Source organism: Lepus europaeus, chromosome 1, assembly GCF_033115175.1.
Source record: "Lepus europaeus isolate LE1 chromosome 1, mLepTim1.pri, whole genome shotgun sequence".
NCBI classification, from domain to species: domain Eukaryota; kingdom Metazoa; phylum Chordata; class Mammalia; order Lagomorpha; family Leporidae; genus Lepus; species Lepus europaeus.
The window spans coordinates 114,325,327-114,349,352 of NC_084827.1; the positions used below are offsets into that span (position 1 = coordinate 114,325,327).

Consider the following 24,026-nt stretch of genomic DNA (forward strand, 5'->3'; position numbering starts at 1 on the left):
TAGGAAAGTTAAAGCTTTTAGAAAAAAAATGACCTCAGGTTAATGGTTTCTTTTTTCTCCCCCATCCCACCCCAGGTTAATGGTTTCTTAAAAAAGAATCAAAAAAATCTAACAATAAAAGAGAATACTGATTAATTTTATCACATTTAAATTAACAGCCCCCCATAATTTTTTTTACAGTATCAAACAGGCCACAAATTGGGAGAAGATACTTGCCAAAGTTTCATGATAAGGGACTAGAACTGTAACATAGCAGGTTAAGTCTCCACCTGTGATGCTGGCATCCCATGAGTGCCAGTTCAAGACCCAGCTATTCCACTTCCAAGTCAGCTCCCTGCTAATGCACGTGGGAAAGCAGTGGAGGAGGGCCCAAGTACTTGGGCCCCTGCACGCATGTGGAAGACCTTAAAGAATCTCTGGGGTCCTGGCTTCAGCCTGGCCTAGTCCCAGCCATTGCAGACATTTGGGGAGTGAACCAGTGGATAGAAGATTCTCTCTCTGTCTACCCTTCTCACTCTGTAACTGTCTTACAATAAAAAAAAAAAAAAAAAGTGTATTGGGTAAAGCTGCCCCTGCAGTGCCAGCATCCCATATGGGCAAAGGGTGGAGTCTCAGCTGCTCCACTTCCGATCCAGCTCTCTGATATGGCCTGGTAAGGCAGTAGAAGATGGCCCAAGTCCTTGGGCCACTGAACCCAAGTGGGAGACAGGGAAGAAGCTCCTGGCTCCTGGCTTCGGATCAGTGCGGCCCCAGCTGTTGTGGCCAATTGGGGAGTGAACCATCGGATGGAAGACCTCTCGCTCTCGCTCTCTGCCTCTCCTTCTCTCTCTGTGTAACTCCGACTTTCAAATAAATAAATAACTCTTTAAAAAAAAAACTGTTATGCCTTCTTAGCAGAGTGGATATAGAGAACTACTTTGCTTAAGGGTCAAAGTTTTATATATATATATAAAAAAAGGCTCGGGGGACGGCACTGTGGCATAGTGGATAAAGCTGCTGCCTACAATTCTGGCATCCCATATGGACTCCGGTTCAAGTCCCAGAACTCCACTTCCAATCCAGCTCTCTGCTATGGCCTGGGAAAGCAGTGGAAGATGGCCCAAGTCCTTGGGCCTTTGCACCTGCATGGGAGACCAAAAGAAGCTCCTGGCTTTGGATCAGCCATTGCGGCCATCTGGGGAGTGAATCAGTGGATGGAAGACCCCTCTCTCTCTCTCTTTCTCTCTCTCTCTGCCTCTGCCTCTTTGTAACTCTGCCTTTCAAATAAATAAATAAATCTTTAAAAAAAAAGTATCATAATAAAAGATTGGTATCAGAAACATACATATTACTCTACAAATTAAAAACAATCCAATAGAAAATAGGCAAAGTCATGAATGGTTAGTAGCATTTAAAGCACTTAAAACAAGAACAGTTAGTAGCATTTAAAAAGATGTTGAGGGGCCAGCACTGTGGGATAGCAGGTGAGGGCGCCACACGCAGTGCCAGCATCCCATATGGATGCCGGTTCAAGTCCTGGCTGCTCTATTTCCAATCCAGCTCTCTGCTATGGCCTTGGAAGGCAGTAGAAAATGGCCCAGGCCGGCGCCGTGGCTCAATAGGCTAATCCTCTGCCTGTGGCACTGGCACACCGGGTTCTAGTCCTGGTCGGGGCGCCGGATTCTGTCCCGGTTGCCCCTCTTCCAGGCCAGCTCTCTGCTATGGCCCGGGAGGGCAGTGGAGGATGGCCCAAGTGCTTGGGCCCTGCACCCGCATGGGAGACCAGGAGAAGCACCTGGCTCCTGGCTTCAAATCAGCACAATGCACCGGCCGCAGCGCGCCAGCCATTGGAGGGTGAACCAACAGCAAACGAAGACCTTTCTCTCTGTCTCTCTCTCTCACTGTTCACTCTGCATGTCAAAAAAAAAAAAAAAGAAAGAAAAAGAAAAGAAAGAAAAGAAAATGGCCCAGGTCCTTGGGCCCCTGCACCCACTTGGGAGACCTGGAAGAAGCTCCTGCCTCCTCGCTTCAGATCGGCACAGCTCCAGCCGTTGTGGCCAACTAGGGAGTGAACCAGTGGATGGAAGACCTCTTTCTCTATCTCTGCCTCTCCTTCTCTCTCTGTAACTCTTTCAAGTAAATAAATAAATAAATAAAAAAGATGTTGAATGTATGGAAAATATGGGAAATGCACAATAAAATCACAATAAGATATAATTTTATATTCACTAGACTGGCAAAAATTTTAGTCTGACAATACAAGTGAAGGCAAGGATGAGAATAGGAAATCTTAAATATGGGACCATAAATTGCTACAATTATATAAAGCTAAAGATGTACCCGTCCTATAATACTTCAATGCCTACATACTGAGCCTAAATTAACTGATTGGCAGAATCATAAAACAATCTCCAGGACTCCCCCTCTTTTACCCTCCCACCCTTGTGTACCACCTGTATAGTCCTAGAATGTAGACAGGACCTGGGAAAACAATGGGCAATCACTACCTTGATTAAGTTTTTTATATCAGATCCCCATCTTGGCAGAAGTCAGAGACATTCTCCCATTGGCCTTGGAGAAGCAAATTGCCACGCTGTGGCAGGGAGCAGGGAGCAGCAAGCAGGCAACCTCCAGGAGCTGAATTCTGTCAATGACAAGGCGAAAGAGGACCACAGGCCTCAGATGGGTGTCTGTCCTATCAGGCTAATGATTTTCCATCACATTTGCATGATCCCACAGCTCTGGTTCTTATCTACATCTGGAATCTGATTTTTTTTTTTTTTTTTTGACAGGCAGAGTGGATAGTGAGAGAGAGAGAGACAGAGAAAGGTCTTCCTTTTTGCCGTTGGTTCACCCTCCAATGGCCGCTGCAGCCGGCGCATCGCGCTTGATCCAAAGCCAGGAGCCAGGTGCTTCTCCTGGTCTCCCATGCGGGTGCAGGGCCCAAAGACTTGGGCCATCCTCCACTGCCTTCCTGGGCCATAGCAGAGAGCTGGCCTGGAAGAGGGGCAACCGGGACAGAATCCGGCGCCCCGACCGGGACTAGAACCCGATGTGCCGGCGCCGCAAGGTGGAGGATTAGCCTGTTAAGCCACGGCGCCAGCCTGGAATCTGATTTTATTTCCCTCTTCCCACATGCCCTAGCCACAAACAGATCCTAACATTCTGTAGCATGGATGTCCATAATGACAGTGTATACCTTAAATAAAATCCAGGCATTGTTTCACCATCGCATCATGAGTAGTTGTGTGTTTCCCATTTGTTCTGGGATTTGAGGGAGACTTACTGTGGTTCTACCTTATTATGATTTCACTTGATTCTCTCCTTTTCCTCATCCTCAACATATGTTACATCAGAAGTCTTGTTAATTCTATTTCCCAAATATATCCCGACTCTGTTCACTTCCATCTCTCTTGCTACCACTCTAGTCTGAAATATTGTCATCTCTTACCTGGACCAACACAATAGCCAACTGTCTCTTTGCAATCATTCTTGCCCCTGTACAATACATTCTTCACACCAAAGCCATAATGACCTTATTATAGCAAAAATTAGATTGTGTCAATTCCCATTCAAAGGCTCCTATGGCTTTCTATCACAACAGAGGAAAATCCAAAAGCCCCTATCATAACTTACAAAGCCCAGCATGACATGGGCCCAACCTCCCACTGCAAGAGGATCTCCCTTCTGCACGTTAGGGAGTTGCACTGGTCTTCTGACAGTTTTAGGCAAAGTTAAGTTTATTTTAAGCCCTGGAGACCTTGTAGTAGGGCTTCCCTTTATCAGGGCCACTATTCTTAAAGATTTATTTATTTGAAAGGCAGAATTAAAGAGAGAGGGAGAGAGAGAGAGATGAAGAGACAGAGACAGAGATACAGAGATCGTCTATCCATTGGTTCACTTTCCACATAGCCACAACAGCCTGGCCAAAGCCAGGAGCCCGGAACTCCATCTGGGTCTCCCACATGGGTGGCAGGGGCCCAAGCAGCTGGCCATCTTCAGCTGCTTTCCCAAGAACACTGTTAGTGAGCTGGACCAGAAGTGGAGCAGCTGGGACTTGAAGTAGTGCCCATATGGGATGTCCACATTGCAGGCAATGGCTTAATCTGCTGTGCCACAACACTGGCCTCAGGACCCCCACTTTCCTGAGTACCTTACATCTTCACAGGTGAGCTCCTCCTTGTCTTTCAGGGAGTGGCTTCAAAGCCCCTCTTAACAGTGGCCTTCCTGGGCCACCCTGGCTAAAGCAGGCCTCCCAATCAGACTATCACCCTGTTTATTTTCTTCATGGCACTTATCCTCCGGAAAATCTTATTTTTCACCAATTTATTTATTATCCACCTCTTCGCACATGTAGGGACCTTGTCTATAGTGCTCACTGCTTTATAAAATTAATTCCAAGCATGCTTTGGATGAAAAATAATTACATGTTGAATGAATGTGGGTCTATGGCTTTAGTCAGAATTTTTTGTCTCCGAATAAAGGTTTAAATTTAATAACCTGAGGCCAGCACCGCAGCTCACTTGGCTAATGTATATATAATGTATATATACTTTATTGCCTTCTTTCTTACACCATGTTTGGTATGTACTCTCTTCTGTTCCCTGTATCTTTACTTAACATGTATCTAAATATTTTTAACAATCATTCATTTAGTAAAAGGAATATATAAGGATAATTCTCCTCTATAGTTAAAGATTATTTTAAGAATCATTTCACCGGTGCCACGGCTCACTAGGCTAATCCTCCACCTGTGGCGCCGGCACCCCAGATTCTAGTCCCGGTTGGGGCGCCAGTTCTGTCCCGGTTGCTCCTCTTTCAGTCCAGCTCTTTGCTGTGGCCCGGAAGGGCAGTGGAGGATGGCCCAAGTGCTTGGGCCCTGCACCCACATGGGAGACCAGGAGGAAGCACCTGACTCCTGGCTTCTGATCGGCGCAGCACGCCAGCTGCAGTCCACAGCCTTAGAGGCCATTTGGGGGGTGAACCAATGGAAAAGGAAGACCTTTCTCTCTGTCTCTGTCTCTCTCTAACTCTGCCTGTCCAAAAAAAAATTTAATAACCTGAGTGTTTTAGATATTTATTTGGTTATACTGTACTTGTTTAAAAAAAAGTATATGTACAAAAACAAATTTATTAACTTCTGAGTTCATATTTCCTCTCCCTTGTCTTTAAAATATGGCTAGGGTGGTTAAGTAGTCTGTAAACATAACATAGACAAAGAATGGGAAAAAAAAATAAGTGGGAGAACAAATGTTTGTTCTAAGCCCAAAACCAAGAGGAGTCATTTCCCAAATATAAACTGTATCTGTTCATGCCACTTTAACCTTCAACGAATGGTAAATACCTACTTTAAAGGCAGACCCTTGGGGATTTAAGTTGTTTGAAAGTTATCTTCCTATTAAAACTGTGGTTTCCCATTGAATTAAAGAAGGAGAGACAATCTGCATGGATGCTGAAAGTACTTGGCTTCCTATAACAGACTCTATGTAAACACACTGCTTTTATAGTCCATTCATTCATTCAATATACTTATGCATCAACCACATTTTGGGCAATGTACTAAGGAGGCAGAATGCAATTACTGCTCAGTTGGGAAGACAGACAAATGATGATTCTAATATTGTGCCACAATCATGTGCAGAACCACAGATAAGGCAAGCTACTGAACTGGGGGGTCAGGAAAAGGGTTCAAGTGGACCTGATACCTGGGATACATCTTGATAAAAATAGATGAGACAGGGCTGGCACTGTGGTAGAGTGGGTAAAGCCACTGCCTGCAGTGCTGGCATCCCATACAGGCACCAGTTTGAGTCCCAGCTGCTCTACTTCTGATCCAGCTCTCTGCTATGGCCTGGGAAAGCAGAATAAGATGGCCCAAGTCCTTGGGCCCCAGCACCCATGTGGGAGATCTGGAAGAAGCGCCTGGCTCCTGGCTTTGGATAGATGCAGCTCTGGCCATTGCAGCCATCTGAGGAGTGAACCAGTGGATGGAAGACCTTTCTCTCTGCCTCTCCTTCTCTCTCTAACTCTTTCAAATAAATAAATAAATCTTAAAAAAAAAAAAAAAAAAAAAAGATGAGAAGGGCAGGCACGTTTTGGAGCAGTAGTGTCCCCATATGCCACTTCAGAGTGCCTGTGTTCAAATCCTAGCTTCCTGCTTGGGCATACACTGGGAGGCAGCAGGCAAGTACTGGGGCCTCTGCCATCCACACGGGAGCTCTGGATTGAATACCAAGTGCCCAGCTTTGCCAGCCCAGGTCTGGGCTGTTGGGGGAATTTGGGGGAGTGAATGAGTGGATGGGAGCACTTACTCTCTTTCTCCCTTTCAAATAAAATAACCATTTTTAAAAATAGAGACAAGATGGATGCGAAGACAGCTCCAGAGAAAGAAAAGTGTAAAGACATATTGGCTCGAGAAAGTGGGTAAACATGTCAGAACCACAAGAGCAAAAAATGTGCAAGAGAAGAAAAGAGAGTGCCTTGGGGCCGGCGCTGTGGCATAGTGGGTAAAGACACCACCTTCAGTGTTGGAATCCCATATGGGTGCTGGTTCGAATTCTGGTTGCTCCACTTCTGATCCAGCTCTCTGCTATGGCCTAGGAAAGCAGTAAACGATGGCAAAAGTCCTTGGGCCCCTGCACCTGCGTGGGAGACCCAGAAGAAGCTCTTGGCTCCTGGCTTCAGAGAGGCCTAGCTCTAGCCATTGGGGCCATTTGGGGAGTGAACCAGTAGATGGAAGACCTCTTTCTCTCTCTGCCTCTCCTTATCTCTCTGTGTAACTTTGACTTTCAAATAAATAAATCTTTATAAAAAAATAAAAAACAAGAGAGTGCCCTGTACACCACTCTATACAGACTCCTAGGGCTGGTACCTATACTCTAAAGGCTATAAGACTATGTTAGCCAATCTTTTACTTCCAACTTGAGAAAAAGCTTGAGAAAAAGTTAACAAAGAGATACTCTGGGTAACCTGGATGACCAGCCACATTTTAACTGAGTACTGCCACAAGATGCTAGTTCATACATTTGTATTTAGGAGAGCACTGCTCAACCATTTGTCACAGGTGCAGGTTCATGAGACAGAATGGGGGACTACTATATGTAAATGACATTAATGATATTACTTGTCAAGTGAAGGCTGAATGACATCATGACACATTAACAAGGTAGGCTTTGTGGTGGTTTAAATGTAGTAGCCGGGCTGGTGCTGAGGCATAGTAGGTGAGGCTGCTACTTGCAGTGCCAGCATCCGATACGGGTGCTGGTTCACGTCCTGGTTGTTCCACTTCTGATCCAGCTCTCTGCTATGCCCTGGGAAAGCAGTGAAAGATGGCCCAAGTCCTTGGCCCCTGTACCCATGTGGGAGACCTGGAGGAGGCTCCAAGCTCCTGGCTTTGGATTGGTGCAGCTCCAGCCATTGGTGCCATTTGGGGAGTGAACCAGTAAATGGAAGACCTCTCTCTCTCTGCCTCTGCCTTTCTGTAACTCTGCCTTTCAATAAATACAAATAAATAAATAAATAAATAAATGCAGTTGTCAGGGCACTGAGTAATCTCCCCAAACAAGGCCAAATGGACAGGCCCTTTTGTGTGTCTAGGAGAACAGGAGACATTCACTGCCAGAGTTCTTTAGGTCCAGAAAACAACTTCATTGGTCACAGTGATTAAGTATTCACTTGAATTTATTGGTTTTATTGAATTTATTTATTTATTGAATTTATTTATTTTAGAGTTTTTGCTTGTAAATGCTGTAAATGTTTTGGTGTTACAGCTGTATAAAAGACACAAGGAGTTCAGACCTACAATTATATTTCACACACTGAAAATGCTTGTTTTTTTTTTCTGTGTGCAAATAGGAACAGGATGCTCTCCACCTCTTTTTATGAGGCAGCGAGTGAAATGTTTTAAATTAACAATGGAAGATCCTGCCTACCTCCTCAGTTGGCTTGAGAAATTCTGCTATGGGTGATTGGAAGCTACTGAAAGGCTGTAACAGGCAAATGACAGCTCTATGCTTTAGAACAATCACTCTGACAGCAGTGGGGAGGGCACTAAGTTTCCCAGATGAGATGGGTAAGAGTTAGCATCAAAAGGAGTTAGGCTGCTGGTGAGAAAGTGGGGCACACAGGAGAACTCTTCCTTGGGTGACTTGGAGGTGAGCTAAAGACCACAGGAAGACAGAGTGAGGGTGGCCAAGAGGAAGGAGAAGAGAGAAATGCCAAGTTCAGCTCAGCAATGGTTAGAATTTCATTTCTGCCCAAGGAAACCCAGATATCTTTTCTGGGTTCCCGCTTTCTCAGTGACAGCTGCATTCGTGAATTCCAGATGAACTATTATAGCAACCTCTAAAAATGTACAAAGCACTCCACCCTGAGCTGTAAATAGGTCATCACAAAATCAGCAAAAACCCAGGCTCCCAAGGAAACTCAATAAGGTAAAAAGGAGATAACACAAGTTTGTAGGAAACAAATTGTGGCTCAAGGCACTCACCAAGTGTTGTAGTTTCTGCTCTGACACTCAGAGGCAATCCCTCGCTCCCACTGAGCGCCTGTGGACAAGAGACGCCAAGTCCACGTGGTTCACACAGACACCGTCCTCAAGGGCTCACAGCAATGGGACACACCTGGCACATGGGTAGCGACATTTTAGGGTACCGGGAACTGGGAACACACCAGCAGAGCTAGTGCTTAACAAAGATCCCCTTCCCTTGGAGACGTCAACGCGGGACGTCTTAGGCAGTCCAGTAAGAATATAAGTATTTCATATTTTATTCCCCGTAAGGAAAGGAATCTGCAGCAATTATCCCCAGACCAGGCAGTCTCCCCACAGGCCACAGAAGAGCCGGCCTCTGGGAAGGAGTAACCCTATCCTAGTTTGCTGGGAGAGGCGGCATCTTCAGAGCCGTGTTTATGCACTCAAACGTTCAACAATCAGCCTCACCCACAGCGTGCAACGTGCGGCTGCAGAAAAGTCGTGGGGGCGTACCTTTAGCACCTGACCCCGTTTAGGGGAGAGGGGGGTCACAGTCGACACAGGGCCCTTCGGGGGACCTGGTCAGAGCCTCCCAGAGCGAAAGGCTGAGAGGCGTGAGGGTACCGGGGCGGTAAAGAACCGATCACTGAGTTCAGGAAGCGCGAAAGCAGCGGAGACCAGGAGGCGGCAGCACCAAGCCCCGGGATTCGCCCGGTCGCGAAGACTGCTGACCCGGAAAGGCCCGCCAGTCCCCCAGCGTCGCCGCGGCTAGACCGGAGGAGGCGGGGCAGAGGCGAAGCCACGAGGCGCCAAGGTTGGGACAGGTTAGAGGCAGGGCCTGGGCGCGTTGGGGGCGGGGCCGCGGCAATAACGCGGGCCCCGCAGCCTGATGGGAATTGTAGTTCTAGGAAGCCGCCAGATTGTTCTAGGAACTACATTTCCCAACGACAGAGCTGCTGCGGCAGGTTGCGCTGTGTAGGGGCGTCGTATAGTTCGTAGCCCGAGTGCTTCTGAGCAGATAGGCGCCCCCCGCCCCTTTTCTTCTCGTTCTTCTTTAGCGCTGGGGCGTCTCCGGCCTTGTGCCTCCTTGTCCATCTCCCCGTGCCCGCTTTTCTTGGACTCCACCAGGAAAGTTGGGGCCTCCAGGTTTGGAGGTAGCGACTCCTGCCTGTCACCGGTGTGAGGGGCGCGCCCCTCTTCCATCGGGCCAGCCCCATGGGCCCCACCCGGAAGCCTAACGTCTGCAGCCGGCTGAGTCGCCGGGCGCTGGGCTTCTTTTCGCGTGATGCAGGCGTGGTGCAGAGGACGAACCTGGGCATCCTGCGGGCGCTGGTGTGCCAGGTGACCGGCCGGGGGCCTGGCGGCGGGCAGCGGGGCGCCTGGCGGGCAGGCCTCTGGTTGGGGTGCAGCACTGAGCCCCCTTGTAAGAGGGTCACACGCGGAGGGGAAGGGAATGAGTGCCCTGAACATGGGGAATTAGTAACAGGAGTTAATAGGGCCTCCAGATGCGTTTAGTTTTAAGCTTCTTAATATCTTCTGCAAGCAAAAGTCAGTACCCATATTAAACCAAAACGTGAGGGCAAAGTGAGGATGAGCTGAAAATGATGTTTTTAGAGAGTTTACATGAAACTATTTTGAAAATTGTAATTTTAACTATCCCACACTAAAATCGCGTGCACATGAGCTTATGTGTACTCTCCTTGTGTTTTTCAGAAAAGTACTAAATTTAAGAATGTTTGGACAACTCATTCCAAGTCGCCTATAGCCTATGAGAGAGGAAGAATATATTTTGACAATTACCGGTGCTGTATCAGCAGGTAACTTTTCATTCATAACTTTTGCCGTAATTCACCTCACTGTTGATCATTTTCATAGAACCACATGCTTAAGGAAGTAGGAAAATGGGTCCAAAATAAGACTAGATGGTAAGTGCATGTAATTTTAAAATCTCATTAAATCTAAGTTTCAAGTTGCTTGTTTGTAGATGCCAGCTTGAAGCAAAGCTACTTTACCGTGCAGGCACAATGATAGATTGCTCAGGGTACTGCTTCATAGCCCACTTAAAAGATAGCAGAATCAACAATGCTGGTCACCAGATTACCAAATACGCTTTGGAGAAGAATGTCTGTATTTTGGTTGGAAGCACTTTTTTGTTTTTATGAGCAAGTTCTTCCATCAAGTGCAGAGTGTTTATAGATCCCGGATGTTCAACAGTAACCTTACCTGTCACTGTCCAGAGACAGCATGAAGGGAAAGCTGTGGCGAACCTCATGTACTGGTTACCTGCATTCAGGCACTCTCAGCATTTGCTACAGTGGCTTTCTCTGTCTCATTCATTCTCTTTTATCTCAGCATTTTAAAGATATTCAGAGCATTATCAGTTTGCATCTCTTTAAAAAAGGGGGCATTTTCTCTACGTTTCAAGTAACTTTTAGTGCATTCACAAACATACACAGCTATCACTGCAGTTACATTTTAAGTTTTTTAGTGTGGATCATAATCTTGAAAGCCATAATCCTAAATGTTGAAAATCTGAGGAGATAAAAATCCCTAACGTCTAAAATCATATGACTGTCAATTCTACTGATGAAAATCCTGAAAACTACAACTCCTATTACATAAAGAAAAGTTACGTAAGAGAGCCCAAAGTCTGTGGAAGAGATTAGTGTGTTTTTGTTGTACTCAGGATCTCTCCATAGGTAGTGCAGTTACTTTATTGTATAGTATTCCTCATCCATCTCTCTGTCTTTTGCAGTCTCCCTGAAATTAATTTTACATATCCATGTCCTATAATCACTGAATACCTTGGTGCAGTTTTTATTTTGAATAAACTTTTATCTGTTAATAAGAAAAGCGAAGAATTTTGTTTTACCTTTATTTATTCCTTCTCTAATACTCTTCCATTCGTTGTGCAGATTGGAGTTTCTCACATCATTTTTCTTCTCTCTGAAAAACTTCCTTTAATGTTCCTAAAAAGGCAGATCTGCAGCCAACACATTCCTCAATTTTTGTCTGATAAATTTTTCCTTTATTTTTGAAGGATGATTTCTCTGGACATAGAATTCTAATTTGTTGAGGTTTTCATTGTTGGTGGTTTCTCCTTTTAACACTAGGTGTTTCACGCCACTCTATACTTGTTTGCATGAGCCCTGAAGAGAAGTTCATTATAATTATTATCCTGGTTCCTCTATAGTTAAGGTGCTTTCATTTCCCTCTAGGTTCTTTCAAGATTTTCTCTTCTTAAAAAAAAAAAAAATCTTTTTAATTTATTTATTTGAAAGGTGGAAGGACAGAGATTTTCTGTCTTCTGTTTCACTCCCCAAATGGCCACAATAGCCAAGGCTGGACCAGGCCAAAGCCAGGAACTGGCTTCTTCCAGGTCTTTCACAAGGAACAGAGGCCCAAGCACTTGGACCACCTTCTGCCTTCCCAGGTGCAGTAGTAGGAAGTTGGAATGGAAGTGGAGCAGCTGGAACTTGAACTGGCAGTCCAGTATGGGTTACTGGAGTCAAAAGTGATGGCTTAACCCACTGTGCCACAGTGCTGACCCCTTTCTCTTCATATTTCATTTTCTGTTTTTTGAATATGATATGCCTAGGTGTAGATTTTCTGGTATTTATCCTAATAGGAGTTCTTTGAGCTTCCTGGATTTGTGGTTTGGTGTCTGTTAGTGCTTTTGGAAAATTCTTAGCCATTGTTTCAAATATTTTTTCCCTTTTTTGTTCTCCTGTTGTTCCAATACATGTACATTATGCCTTTTTTTAATTGTTCCATAGTTCTTGGATACTCTGTTCTGCATTTTCCTCATTTTTCTTTCCCATTGGGACAGTTCTGTTGTCCTGTCTTCAAGCTCATTCATTCTTTCTCAGCTGCATCCAGTTTACTGATAAACCCCTTAGAGTCAGTCTTCTTTTCTATTACAATGTTTTTGATTTTTAGCATTTGCTCTTGATGTTTTCTTAGAGTTTTTATCTCTGTTTTGTGTATCTCATTTTGTGTGTTGTTCACTTGTTCCATTATAACTATTAGTGTATTAATCATAGTTAAGTCCCTGATGTGATTATTACAAAAATCTCTCACATCTGAGTCTGATACAGAGGCTTTGTCTTTTCAAACTTCGTATTTTGCCTTTTAGCATGTTTATAATGTTTTTGCTGAAAGCTGTATCTGATATATTGGGTAAAAAGAATTGAGGTAAATAGGCCTTTAGAGTGGGATTTTATGTCTGTGTAGGGTAGGAGTCAGGCTGATTTTTGTTTGCTGTAGCTGTAGGTTAAAATTTCCAGACTGTCCTTTTGTAGCCGCATTACTGATCCCAAGGCTTCTGCTCCTACGGGGCGATGATTCTCTGTGTGTGCTTGTTTGTAGTTTGGGAGGCAACAGTTTTCCCTATGTCCTCAGTTCTCTGATGAATCTAAGAAGAACTGTTGATTTGCCATTTGTTCATCCTGATATTTTGTTCGGAGGACAGGATTGACAACTTCCAAGCTCTTTTCATGTTGGACCAGAAACCAGAAATTAGAGAGGCTCGTTAGCGTTTGAGATTTGTTCCGGGAGGGCACCTTCCAGCTGTCTTTCTAGTTCTTCTTACTGCCTCCAGTTTAGCTCATACCTACAGTGAATCTACCATTCCCCTCCCTTTTGCCTGTTGCCACAACCTCCACTGGTTTTGAGAGCTTGAACATCTCTGTACTTTGCAAATACAAAGTCACTTTTTCTGGAAGGAGACTAGGGGCTGTCTCCTCGGGCATCATCTTCAGTCCAAGACTCTGGAACTGATGGTAGGAGTCGGTGGCACCTCTGTGAGTGACTCCCCTCCTCTGAAAGCTAAGCATTTGGGATTGAGGGAATGTTTGCCTGAGATCTTCTCAGATTGCAACTCTCAACCTGAAAACCCTGTTTTATAAAGGAGAAGGCCAAATAGGACCATAGTATTCTTCAGCCATGCTGCACCTGAGGTAGAACCACCCCCACCCCCAGCCCCACCCCCACGAGTGGGTGCTGGGTAGAGGAAAGAAGCCTTCCTCTTCACTGGGCTCACCCAGGACTCAGACTCAGCAGTAGGCAGTCAGGAGCTGGGAGAGAAATGCTGCCCCCCTTTCTCTCCTGAGAAGATAGCTCTCCCAGTGGAAGCAGCAAGGAGAGGGAGCCCTGTGCTCTTGGCTGCCCCGGTCTAGCATGGAGTTTCCATCTTACTGAGTATAGGGAGGGAGGGAGCGCCCTGTGGTTTAGGTACTGCAGATTCTTCTCTAGTCCTATGAGCTCTAGTAGGTTTGCTTCAATACATGTTTTTCAATGTGCTCTGTGTCTCCAGGACCATTTGCAGGGCTTTGAATTGTTGTCTTTTACAATTTTTACCAGTTTTCCTGAAGAGTGTATCTGCTTTTAAGATATTTTCTTAAATGACTTGATCATCACACACGTATTATCATTACCACACCTAGTAAGACTAGCAGTGATTCTTCGGTATCATTTAATGCCCAGTTCATAACTCCCCCAATCTGGTGGTACCTGTTTTAGTTAAGATTTTTCAGAAATCTTGAGTAAGTGCCATTGATGAATGGTAAATATTAGAGGTCTATGTTTTTAAAGATTTATTTTATTTATTTGAAAGCAGAATTATAGAGAGGTAGAAACAGAGAGAGACAGAGAGAGGTCTTCCATTTGCTGAATTACTCCCCAAATGGCCTCAATGGCTGGAGCTGGGCCGATCCAAAGCCAGGAGCCAGGAGCTTCTTTCAGGTCTCCCATGTGGGTGCAGGGGCCCAACGACTTGATCATGTTCACTGCTTTCCCAGGCACATTACAGGGAGCTGGATCAGAAGTGGAGCAGCTGGGACTCGAATTCATACCCATATAAAATGCTGGTGCTGCAGGCCAGGATTTTAACTTGCTGTGCCACAGGGCCAGCCGCTAGAGTTTTTGTTTGTTTGTTTGTTTGTTTTTTAAGATTTATTTATCTATTTAAAAGGCAGAGTTGCAGAGTGGGTGGGGGGGGGAGTGAGGGGGAGGGGATGGTCCTCCATCCCCAAATGGCCTCAATGGCCAGAACTGGGCCGATCTGAAGCCAGGAGCCAGGAGCCTCTTCCAAGTCTCCCACGTAACATGCCACAGGTTAGAGTCACATGTGAAGTGGCTTTCATTCCTGTGAAATTTGATGTAGTTTAAACCTTTGAATCAGTGATTAAAATTGTCACTCTTACAACAGTAGTTTGATTTTGAAGTTTATCAGTTAAAGTGAAATGTCTGTGATCACATCTCAGTAGTAGAGAAAAACAAATTAAAACTAAGAGACTATTTTTCACATCAAAAATGTAATGTTCAGGGTAAGTAGCTAGCCAGCAGTTAACACACCACTTAAGATGCTTATGCTCCATTTTGGAGTAGCTGTGTTGAGTGGCTGGTTCTGGCTCCTGCCTCCAGTTTCCTGCTAATGGAGGCCCTGGGAGGCTCAGGTAATTGAGTTCCTGACTCCTGCTTGGGAGACCTGGACTGAGTTCTAGATTCTCAGCTTTATTCTGGCCCAGTCCCAGCCATTGTGGGCATCTGAGGAGTGAACCAGCAAATGGGAGCTCTCTGTGTGTGTCTCTGTCTCTGCCACTCAAAAAAAAAAAAAAGATACAGTATTCAACATTGGTGGAAGTATAAAAGTATAAACTTATTCAACTTTTCTGAAAGTTGTTAGAAAATTATAAAAAGTATTTGTTTTTATCTACTAATTTTATTCTAAAGACCCTTTTTATCTACTAATTTTCATTTAAATATCAGAATAATAGTTATGAATTTGATGGAATTCAGTAGAAGTATTCATAGTAAATATTCAGAGTTTTAAAAGATTCAATGTGATCCAATTTTGGAAAACATTGCCCACATCTATCTACGTTTATAAAGAAAAACCAGAAGGAAATAAACCATGATTTTAATAATGACTTTTCCATAGTTTTAAACCATTTTAATCATATTTGTCAGATTTTTTATAAAAATGTGCTATGAATAATGTAATCAGAAAAAGTTACTGTTAAGAGGAAAGCAAATAACAACTTATATTTTAATATTCTGAATCTCTGAATAAAAGTCTCAAATTTGAGCAAATGCTGATTTGGTTATCAGTAATAATAATAATATATTTTTCTTTTTTTCCCAGTGTTGCATCAGAGCCAAGAAAACTTTATGAAATGCCAAAATGTTCCAAATCAGAAAAAATTGAAGATGCTTTATTATGGGAATGCCCAGTGGTAAGATTTGTTTTTAGAGCATTTGTTTCTAAGGCATCTATAACCTAGAAGAGTTCATTATTATTAATATTTTCTATGAAGGAACATAATATAAATTTCATAGAGATTCATGAATCTTTAAAGCAATCAAGAAGAGAGTTTATCTTTTGATAATCTTTTTTTATGAAATAACTGGTCTTACAGAATTAATAATATGAATATGCTTTAAAAATTAGATTCAGAGACAGACATTGGGTACAGTGGTTAAGGTATCACCTGGAATGCCCATATCGCAAGTGGGAGTACCTGGGTTTGAGTCCCAGCTCTGCTTCCAATTCCAGCTTTGTGCTAATGGACACCCTGGGAAATAGCAGGTGATGGTTCAAGTAGTTAGGTCCCTGTTTCCCGTGCAGGAGACTCAGATTGAGTTCTGGGCTTCTGCCTTTGGCATGATCCAGCTGTTGCCAACATTTGGGGAATGAACCATCAGATGGAAGATCTCCCTCTGTCTCTGCTTTTCTAATAAAATGAAAATAACTAAATATCAATTCTAAATATAATTTTTTAATCTTGAAAACCAGAAAATGTTATAAACTGACTTGTTTTATAAGCAAGTTAAGCCAGTTTATAATTATACTTAATGTTTAAGAAATGGTTCTACTTAATATGCTGAAACAAAAAAATATTTATTAGGAACAACAGTTATTTCACATGACTCCTTGAAAAATTTTCTTTTTTTTTTTTTTTTTTTTTGAGAGCCAGACAGCACCCATCTGCTGGCTCATTTCCCAGGTTCCCACAATGACCAGGGCTGGTCCATGGCAGAAGCTGGGAACTGAGAACTCAGTGCAGGTCCCCCTTGTGACTGGCAGGGACACCAACCACATGAGCCATCATTTGCTGACTCCTAGAGTCTCTGTTGGAAGGAAGCTATAACTAGAGACAGAATGTGGGCATTGAAACCATGTACTCCAGTGTGGGATTTGGGAATCCCAACTGGTGATCTAGCTGCTCATAAAATCCACATAAAAGTGGATTCTTAGGAATTTCCTCTACAAAAATTACTAGGAAATAAGAAAAAAAGTGGCTGGCATTGCGGTACGGTGGGTTAAGCCACTGCCTGTAGCACCTACATCCTACGTGGGTACCAGTTCAAGTCCCAGCTGCTCCACTTCTGATCCAGCTTCCTGCTAATGGCCTGGGAAAGCAGTTGAGGACAGTCCAAGTGCTTGGTCCCCTGCACTCATGTGGGAGACTGGGAAGAAGCTCCTGCCTCCTGACTTTGGCTTGGCCTTGCAGCCATCTGGGGAGTGAACCAGCAGATGGAAGCTCACTCTCTCTCTCTCTGTGTCTCTCCCTCTCTCTTTGTGAACTCTGCCTTTCAAATAAGTAACATAAATTAAAATAAGAAAGAAAATAGTAAGAAAAAATAAAAAATGATAGGATGAGCTCATTCCATCAGAGCAGCATTGTCGTAATGTATGTTTTTCAGAACACTGTTCATGGGATGTTAACAAGTATATGAGGGTACTTCAAAGTTCATGGAAGAAATTGAAAAGGAAATTAAAAGAAGGTGTGTATTTTGGTGCAAAAAAGGACATTTGAAATCCACGCATATGAAGGGTTTTCATAAATATCATGGAAATGTGTATTATAAAAAATTATGATTTCAAAATTCTTTGCACTGAAATATATTTTGATTTCATTTTTCCTTGAACTTTTTGAAGTTTTTTGTGTAGGTGTCAGAAGAGTTGGGAGGAGTTTGGCTATAGAAAAGTAAGTTTTGGACATGCTAAGTCTAAAGCACTAAACAAGTTTATTTATAGAATTACTTCTCAGAGCCTTTAATACCAATACAACTTTGAATGATACTGAAATATGTCACTATTAGATCATTTTCTTAAACTCGTGATCACAGAGCTTTCCTTTTTAAAGAGTATGTCTAAATATTAGTTTCCTGTGGCATCAGTGTTCTAAGAAACACACTGGAAAATACTAGAACAAATTAATTAGGTATTTGAATCTGGTTGGCTGTTTGTTAGGAAAAAATAGAATTTACAATATGAGACCAAAAACAATGTTGAAAGGGTAAGAGGCTAAATTTACTGTTAAACTACTTTTTTTCTCAGGCTATTGTTTTTACATAAAACTATAGTTTTCTAGAATTGCTGGTTTCTTTTTCTGTGGATACTTATGCCCTGTTTACAGAAGACTTCTTTTTAAAATTTAGAAAACTTGAAATATATGTTTTCTTCCTTTACTCCCTAATAAAAGCTAAAAATTACTTGTGCCCTTAGCAATTTAAAGCCTTTGAATCTGTTTTCACTGGCATAGAGATGACATGTTTCTTAATAGAGAAAATTTTGAATATGCCAGTATAAAAGAACAAAAATTAGCAGTAATCATGCAAAAGTTTCTAGTAACCTAATTTCTGTTTTATTTCTCTTGAAACACGTTGTTCTCGTTTGAAGTAAAACAAGATTTTCTATTAAGAAAAACTGAGACACATATGTTGTTAATGTACTGATGTAAAACTACTTTTAGTTCCCTTTTTTGAGAACAGCATGTGAACTACAACTTAACATTTAGGAATATAATTCTGTTGTATATGCTGCTTCAAAATTATTTTTTAAAGATTTATTTATTTGAAAGAGTTACAGAGAGAGAGAGGGAGAAACAGAGATCTTCCATCCACTGGTTCACTCCCCAAATGGTCGTAACAGCCAGTACTGGGCCAGGCCAAAGCCAGGAGCCAGGAGCTTCATCTGGGTCTCTTAAGTGGGTGCAGGGGCCCAGACACTTGGACCATACTCCACTGCTTTCCTAGGCCATTAGCAGGAAGCTGGATCAGAAGTGGAGCTGCTGGGATTCAAACTGGCACTCATATAGGATGCTGGCATCACAGGCAAGCGACTTTACCTGTATGCCACAACACCAGTCCCCAAAATTATTTTTAACAGGCAAGATGTAAACAGTACACTTCTTTTAAAAGATTTATTTAGGCAAGAGGGCGCGGGGGCCCAGAGCTTCCGCAAGAGAAGCTTTAGCGGGCTCCCTCCTGCCCGCAAGTGTGTGCCTGAGGCCCCCAGAGGCCAGCCTCAGCCTCTAGGTAGGACTTGGGGCCCGTTTGGAGCGCCGGGCTGGCTCTTGCGTGCCCTGGGGCGGGCGAGAGGCAGACCAAGCCCAGCGTGGCCAGGCCTGCTAGCCTGACCGGGGGCCTCTCTCAAGCCGCGGCCTGCATTCTGCCCTGCAGGCCGCAGCTTGAAAAGAAAAAAAAAAAAAAAAAAAAAAAAAAAAAAAAAAAAAAAAAGATTTATTATATACATTTGAAAGGCAGAGTTACAGAGAGAGAAGGGAAGATGGAAAGAGACAGATCTTCCACCCGTTGCTTCACTTCCCAAATGGCTACAGCAACCAGGGCTGGGCCAGGCTGAAGCCAGGAGCTAGGAGTTTCATCTGTGTCTCCCACGTGGGTGCAGAGACCCAAGGACTAGGACCATCCTCTGCTGCTTTCCCAGGCACACTCACAAGTAGCTGGATCAGAAGTCAAGCAGCTGTGAGTTGAACTGGCCCCCATGTGCGATGCTGGCGTTTCAGGCTGTGGCTTTAACCCAGTGTGTCACAGCACTGGCCCCAAATAGTATGGCTTTTTGTGTTTTTTTGTGTGTGTGTGTGTTTTTTTTTTTTAATTTATTTTATTTGTCCAAAATACAGAGTTACAGAAAGAGAGAGAGAGAGAGAGTTCTTCTATCTGCTGATTCACTCCCCAAATGACTGCAATGGCCAGAGCTGAGCTGATCCAAAGCCAGGAGCCAGGAGCTTCTTCCGGCTTTCCCACATGAGTACAGAGGCCTAAGGACATGGGCCATTCTCTGCTTCTTTCCCAGGCACCTTAGCAGGAGCTGGATTGGAAATGGACCAGCCAGGACTCGAACTGGTGCCCATATGGGATACTGGTGCTGTAGGCCAGGACTTTAAGCACTGCACCACAGTGCTGGCCCCCAAACAGTACATTTTTAAGAACTTCAAAATCTCAGTGAAATGACACAGGACATGGTAGAATAAAATGTTTACATCATTGCTTATAAATTTAATATATGACTTTCAGTAGTTAGTAAGTTTCAAAAAAAAAAATCATCAAAAAAACAAAACAAAACTCCACCTTATTTCTTTCCCTAACGTTTGAAAGAGAAGACCGATCTTCAGGAGCTTATATAAAATAACTGTGTTTTCATTCTTTTCTATTCAGCCTAAGCAAACACCAGATTAATTCTTCTTCAAACTTCCCACTTATACTACAAATCAAAGTAGAGCCATTTGCTTCTCTTTTCTTGCTGTATTAGACTTCCACCTTGTGGTAACTCCTCAGGGACAGAAGGCCCCCAGCAGTTAGCTCTGCTTTTTCTGGAAGAATTCACTGGGGGAATAAGTCTTTTTTTTTTTTTTTTAATTTTATTTATTTGAAAGGTAGAGTTAGAGAGAAAAGGAGAGACAGAGAGAGAGGTCTTCCATCTGCTGGTTCAGTCCCCAAATGGCCTCTGGGCCTATCCAAAGCCAGGAGCCCATGCTGGGTCTCCCATGCTGGGTACAGGGGCCCAAGGACTTGGGCCATCTTTTACTGCTTTCCCAGGCCATAGCAGAGAGCTGGATAGGAAGTGGAGCAGCCAGGACTAGCACCAGCACCCATATGGGATGCCGCACTGCAGGCAGCGGCTTAACCTACTGCACCACAGCACTGGCCCCCAGAATAAGTCATTTTTAAAACCAGATCGATCTTTCGTCCTTTGACTTCCTTGATTCTGGATTCTAGCTTTTCATTTGAGTTTAGAGTAGGACTACAGTGGGTAATGGGATAATTTCCATTTTGCCATTTTGATTTCCATCTGAAGGAAAATAAGTCTGTAGTCAGAAAAGGGGGGGGGGACAATGTGAACATCTATTCTAGCAGATAACTCTAATTACTAATCTATTATAAAATTTACTTGACAGGCAGAAAGAGAGGGCTCCTATCTAGGGCTGATGTTGTGGTGCAGCAGGTTAAGCTCCTTGTGATACCAGCTTCTCAGAGCACCAATTCAAGTCCCTGCTGCTCTGCTTTTGATCCAGCTCCCTGCTAATGTGCCTGAAAAGAAAGCTGAAGATGGCCCAAATGGTTGGGCCCCTATCTGGGAGACCTGGATGGAGTTCCTGGCTCCTGGCTTCAGCCTGGTCCAGCCCTAGCCGTTGCAGCCATTTGGGGTGTGAACCAGTGGATGGAAGATCTTTCTTGTCTTTCCCTCTCTCTGTTACTCTGCCTTTTAAATAAATATATAAATAAATAAATCTTTAAATAGAAAGAGAGCCCTCCTACCTGCTGTTTCACTCTCCAAATGCCTGCAAGGTCTGGAGATAGGATGGGGCCAAAGGTAGAAGCCAGGAACACAATCCAGGTGTCCCACATGGGTGGCGATAACCCAGTACTTGAGCCATTACTGCTGCCTTCCAAGGTCTTCCTTGGCAGGATGCTTGAACTGGGAGCGAAAGCCACGAATCAAACCCAAATACTGTGATGCAGGACATGGACGTCTATTACAAGTTATTTAAGAGCTATTATTTTTGCTATCATTGTGTTACTATTGATTATATAACTACTTTTTTTTTTTGTCCAGGAAAGTTAAACAGTGAGAGAGAGAGAGAGAGACAGAGAGAAAGGCCTTTCTTTATGTTGGTTCACCCCCCAAATGGCCGCTAAGGCCAGCATGCTGCGCCAGTCCAAAGCCAGGAGCCAAGTGCCTCCTCTTGGTCTCCCATGCGGGTGCAGGGCCCAAGGACTTGGGCCATCCTCCACTGTACTCCCGGGCCACAGCAGAGAGCTAGACTGGAAGAGGAGCAAGCAGGACAGAACCTGGCGCCCCAACTGGGACTAGAACCCGGGGTGCCAGCGCCGCAGGCAGAGGATTAGCCAAGTGAGCCACAGCACCGGCCCGTTGTATAACTACTAATATTCTTACTATTATTGTTGGCTAAGATACATGGATATTTAATTATTAGTAATAATAAATTATTTCAGGCCCTCAATGCTTTATGTGGATATACAGTAAGTTAATGATGAAAATAATTACCCACAGTGTTACCTTTGTTTATTTGTATATTTGTCTATTTGTATATTTGATAACTTTGATGTTCCTATTTGTTCCAGTATTTAGCTGTTTTTGTTGGATACTAATTACTGCAAATTGTTCACAAGCAAGCAGTTTCATTTTTATACCTCATTTTTTTAGGGGGAAATACTTCCCAATCCATCAGATTATAAATCTTCACTCATAGCACTGACTGCTCATAATTGGCTACTTCGCATATCAGCAACGACAGGAAAAATCCTTGAGAAAATATATCTTGCATCTTACTGTAAATTCAGGTATTAACTGTGTGTTTATTAATTTATAGTGAGATTTTATTGTAAAATTTGTAAAAATTTGAGACTTGTGGCCAGTATATTTCAAGTCCCCTCATCCACAGTTTTTCAGTTCATACTCATATCTTAACTTCTTTTTTTTTTAAAAGATTTATTTATTTATTTATTTTAAAAGAGTTATAGAGAGGGAGCAGCCAGGACACAAACTGGCACCCATTATGTGATGTTACCATCACATGCAACAGCTTTACCTGCTTTGCCACAACTCCAGCCCCTAGATTTATCTTATAAACCTATTATCTTTTTTGTTCTTCATAATGATATTTGAAGATGTGAAGATAGAGACCCTCTATCATTTATCTTTGTACTCCTAATAACTTATACATAGTAATTGGAAGAAAACCTTTTTTAAAAATTCCCTTTTTTACCCTTTGACAAATAGTATTTTCTGTGTGGGTTTCACTTTATAGTAGGTTTTCCTGAAGACTTAGTCTGTTTCATTTAAAATACCTGCCATGTGCAATCCAAGAACCATTTTAACTATTAGTTTTGTGGGATAAAAAACTATGGAGTGAATATGCACATGCAAAGTGTGAAAGTAACATTTTCAATGCTTTTAGTGATTTCCATTTTAAAATAGAAATGTTTATTTTCTTTTCTAGGTTTTAAATACTATTAGATCAAAAATAGTTTTTATTCATTAAAACTCCAAAAGGATTAACACTCTCAGTGTGTGTTTTTATTTTAAATTGAGATACACTCATATAGGGATCTGGAAGGAATTCTTTTAACTCTGTTTTTAAAGTAGATTACTTTGCTTTTATAACTTAAATAACTAAGAAACTGTTTACTTATAAAATATCTACAGTATTTTTATTTTAAGTATATGGAAACTGACCCAGATAAATAAACTTCTTTTCATTCTTTTAAAAGATACTTGAGCTGGGACACTCCTCAAGAAGTCATTGCAGTCAAATCAGCTCAGAACAAAGCCTCAGCAGTGGCCCGGCAGGTAAACATGGATGCCAACATTTGATAAAATGAATAATTTGTTTCCATAGGCATTTGTCTGCAAATTTGTTTTGAAGAACTAATGATCTTTGATTTCTGAAGCATGCTATAAAAGTTGGTAGATAGATTTTTTTTTTTCCTTAAGCATGCTATTAAAATGGGTTTTTCCTGCTGTTTTCTTTAAAAAAAATGGTATTTATGAAGTTTTAAAAGTATGGTCTAGCAGTTTATATCAGGAAACTTAATTTCTGTTGATGACATACGGGGAAATAATATAATCAGCACTTATTGAGGACTTCTTAAAAATAGTCTCAGGGCCACCTGTGATGCTGGCATCTCATGTAGGTGGCAGGTCATGTTCTACTTCCAATCCAGCTCCCTTCTAATAACCTGGGAAAAGCAGCAGAGGATGGCCCAAGTGCTTGGGCCTCTGCCACCCACATGGGAGACCCCGTCCTAACTATTGCAGCCATCTGGGGAGTGAACCAGCAGATAGATCATCAATCAATCAATCTCTCTCTCTCTCTCTCTCTCTCTCTCTCTCTCTCTCTCTCCCCCTCCCTCCCTCTCCCCCTTCTTCCCCCTCTCCCCCTTTCTCCCTTTCCCTCACTCTCCCTCTCCCTTTCACCCTCCCTCTCCCTCCCTCCCCCACACAACTTTCAAATAAAGAAATAAATCTTTAAAAAAATAAAAATAGTCTCAACTTTCAGAGGTTTTCCTGTTTCTTCATATCCTAGGACATCTAGAAAAAACAAATACTAATTTTCTGTTTTTTGGCAGAATCTGTGTTATAGTCTTTTCTCACCTTTAATTTGAACTCCTTAAGCTTTATTTTAATCCTTGATTATAAAACAGCCACATATTATTCTTTACTGATTAGGAGACTGAGACCCAGAGAAGTTAACTAAGTCACTCCAGCCGTACCACTGTAGATGATAGAACCTAAATGCAAACTCAG

The 24,026-nt window shown here is 42.9% G+C and overlaps 2 protein-coding genes across 3 annotated transcripts in view; one reads left to right on the top strand and one right to left on the bottom strand.

Moving 5' to 3' along the window:
- The window catches only part of METTL8 (methyltransferase 8, tRNA N3-cytidine), a 122,610-nt gene extending 113,398 nt beyond the window's left edge, over window positions 1-9,212 (bottom strand). Inside the window, exons 1-2 of the mRNA XM_062200370.1 lie at window positions 8,963-9,212; window positions 8,468-8,600 (exon numbers count right to left, since the gene is read on the bottom strand). The gene's annotated coding sequence lies outside the window, so the exon portion shown is untranslated. The remainder of the gene's footprint in view (window positions 1-8,467; window positions 8,601-8,962) is intronic.
- A 191-nt stretch (window positions 9,213-9,403) lies between these two features.
- Window positions 9,404-24,026, top strand: part of DCAF17 (DDB1 and CUL4 associated factor 17) — a 49,720-nt gene continuing 35,097 nt past the window's right edge. For both annotated transcript variants that reach the window (XR_009866746.1, XM_062200385.1), the window contains exons 1-5: window positions 9,404-9,790; window positions 10,163-10,266; window positions 15,594-15,684; window positions 21,924-22,060; window positions 22,991-23,069. Coding sequence is in view for 1 of the 2 variants with exons in the window: in XM_062200385.1 (XP_062056369.1) it covers window positions 9,665-9,790; window positions 10,163-10,266; window positions 15,594-15,684; window positions 21,924-22,060; window positions 22,991-23,069 (537 nt within the window). In the remaining variant the exon portion in view is untranslated. The remainder of the gene's footprint in view (window positions 9,791-10,162; window positions 10,267-15,593; window positions 15,685-21,923; window positions 22,061-22,990; window positions 23,070-24,026) is intronic.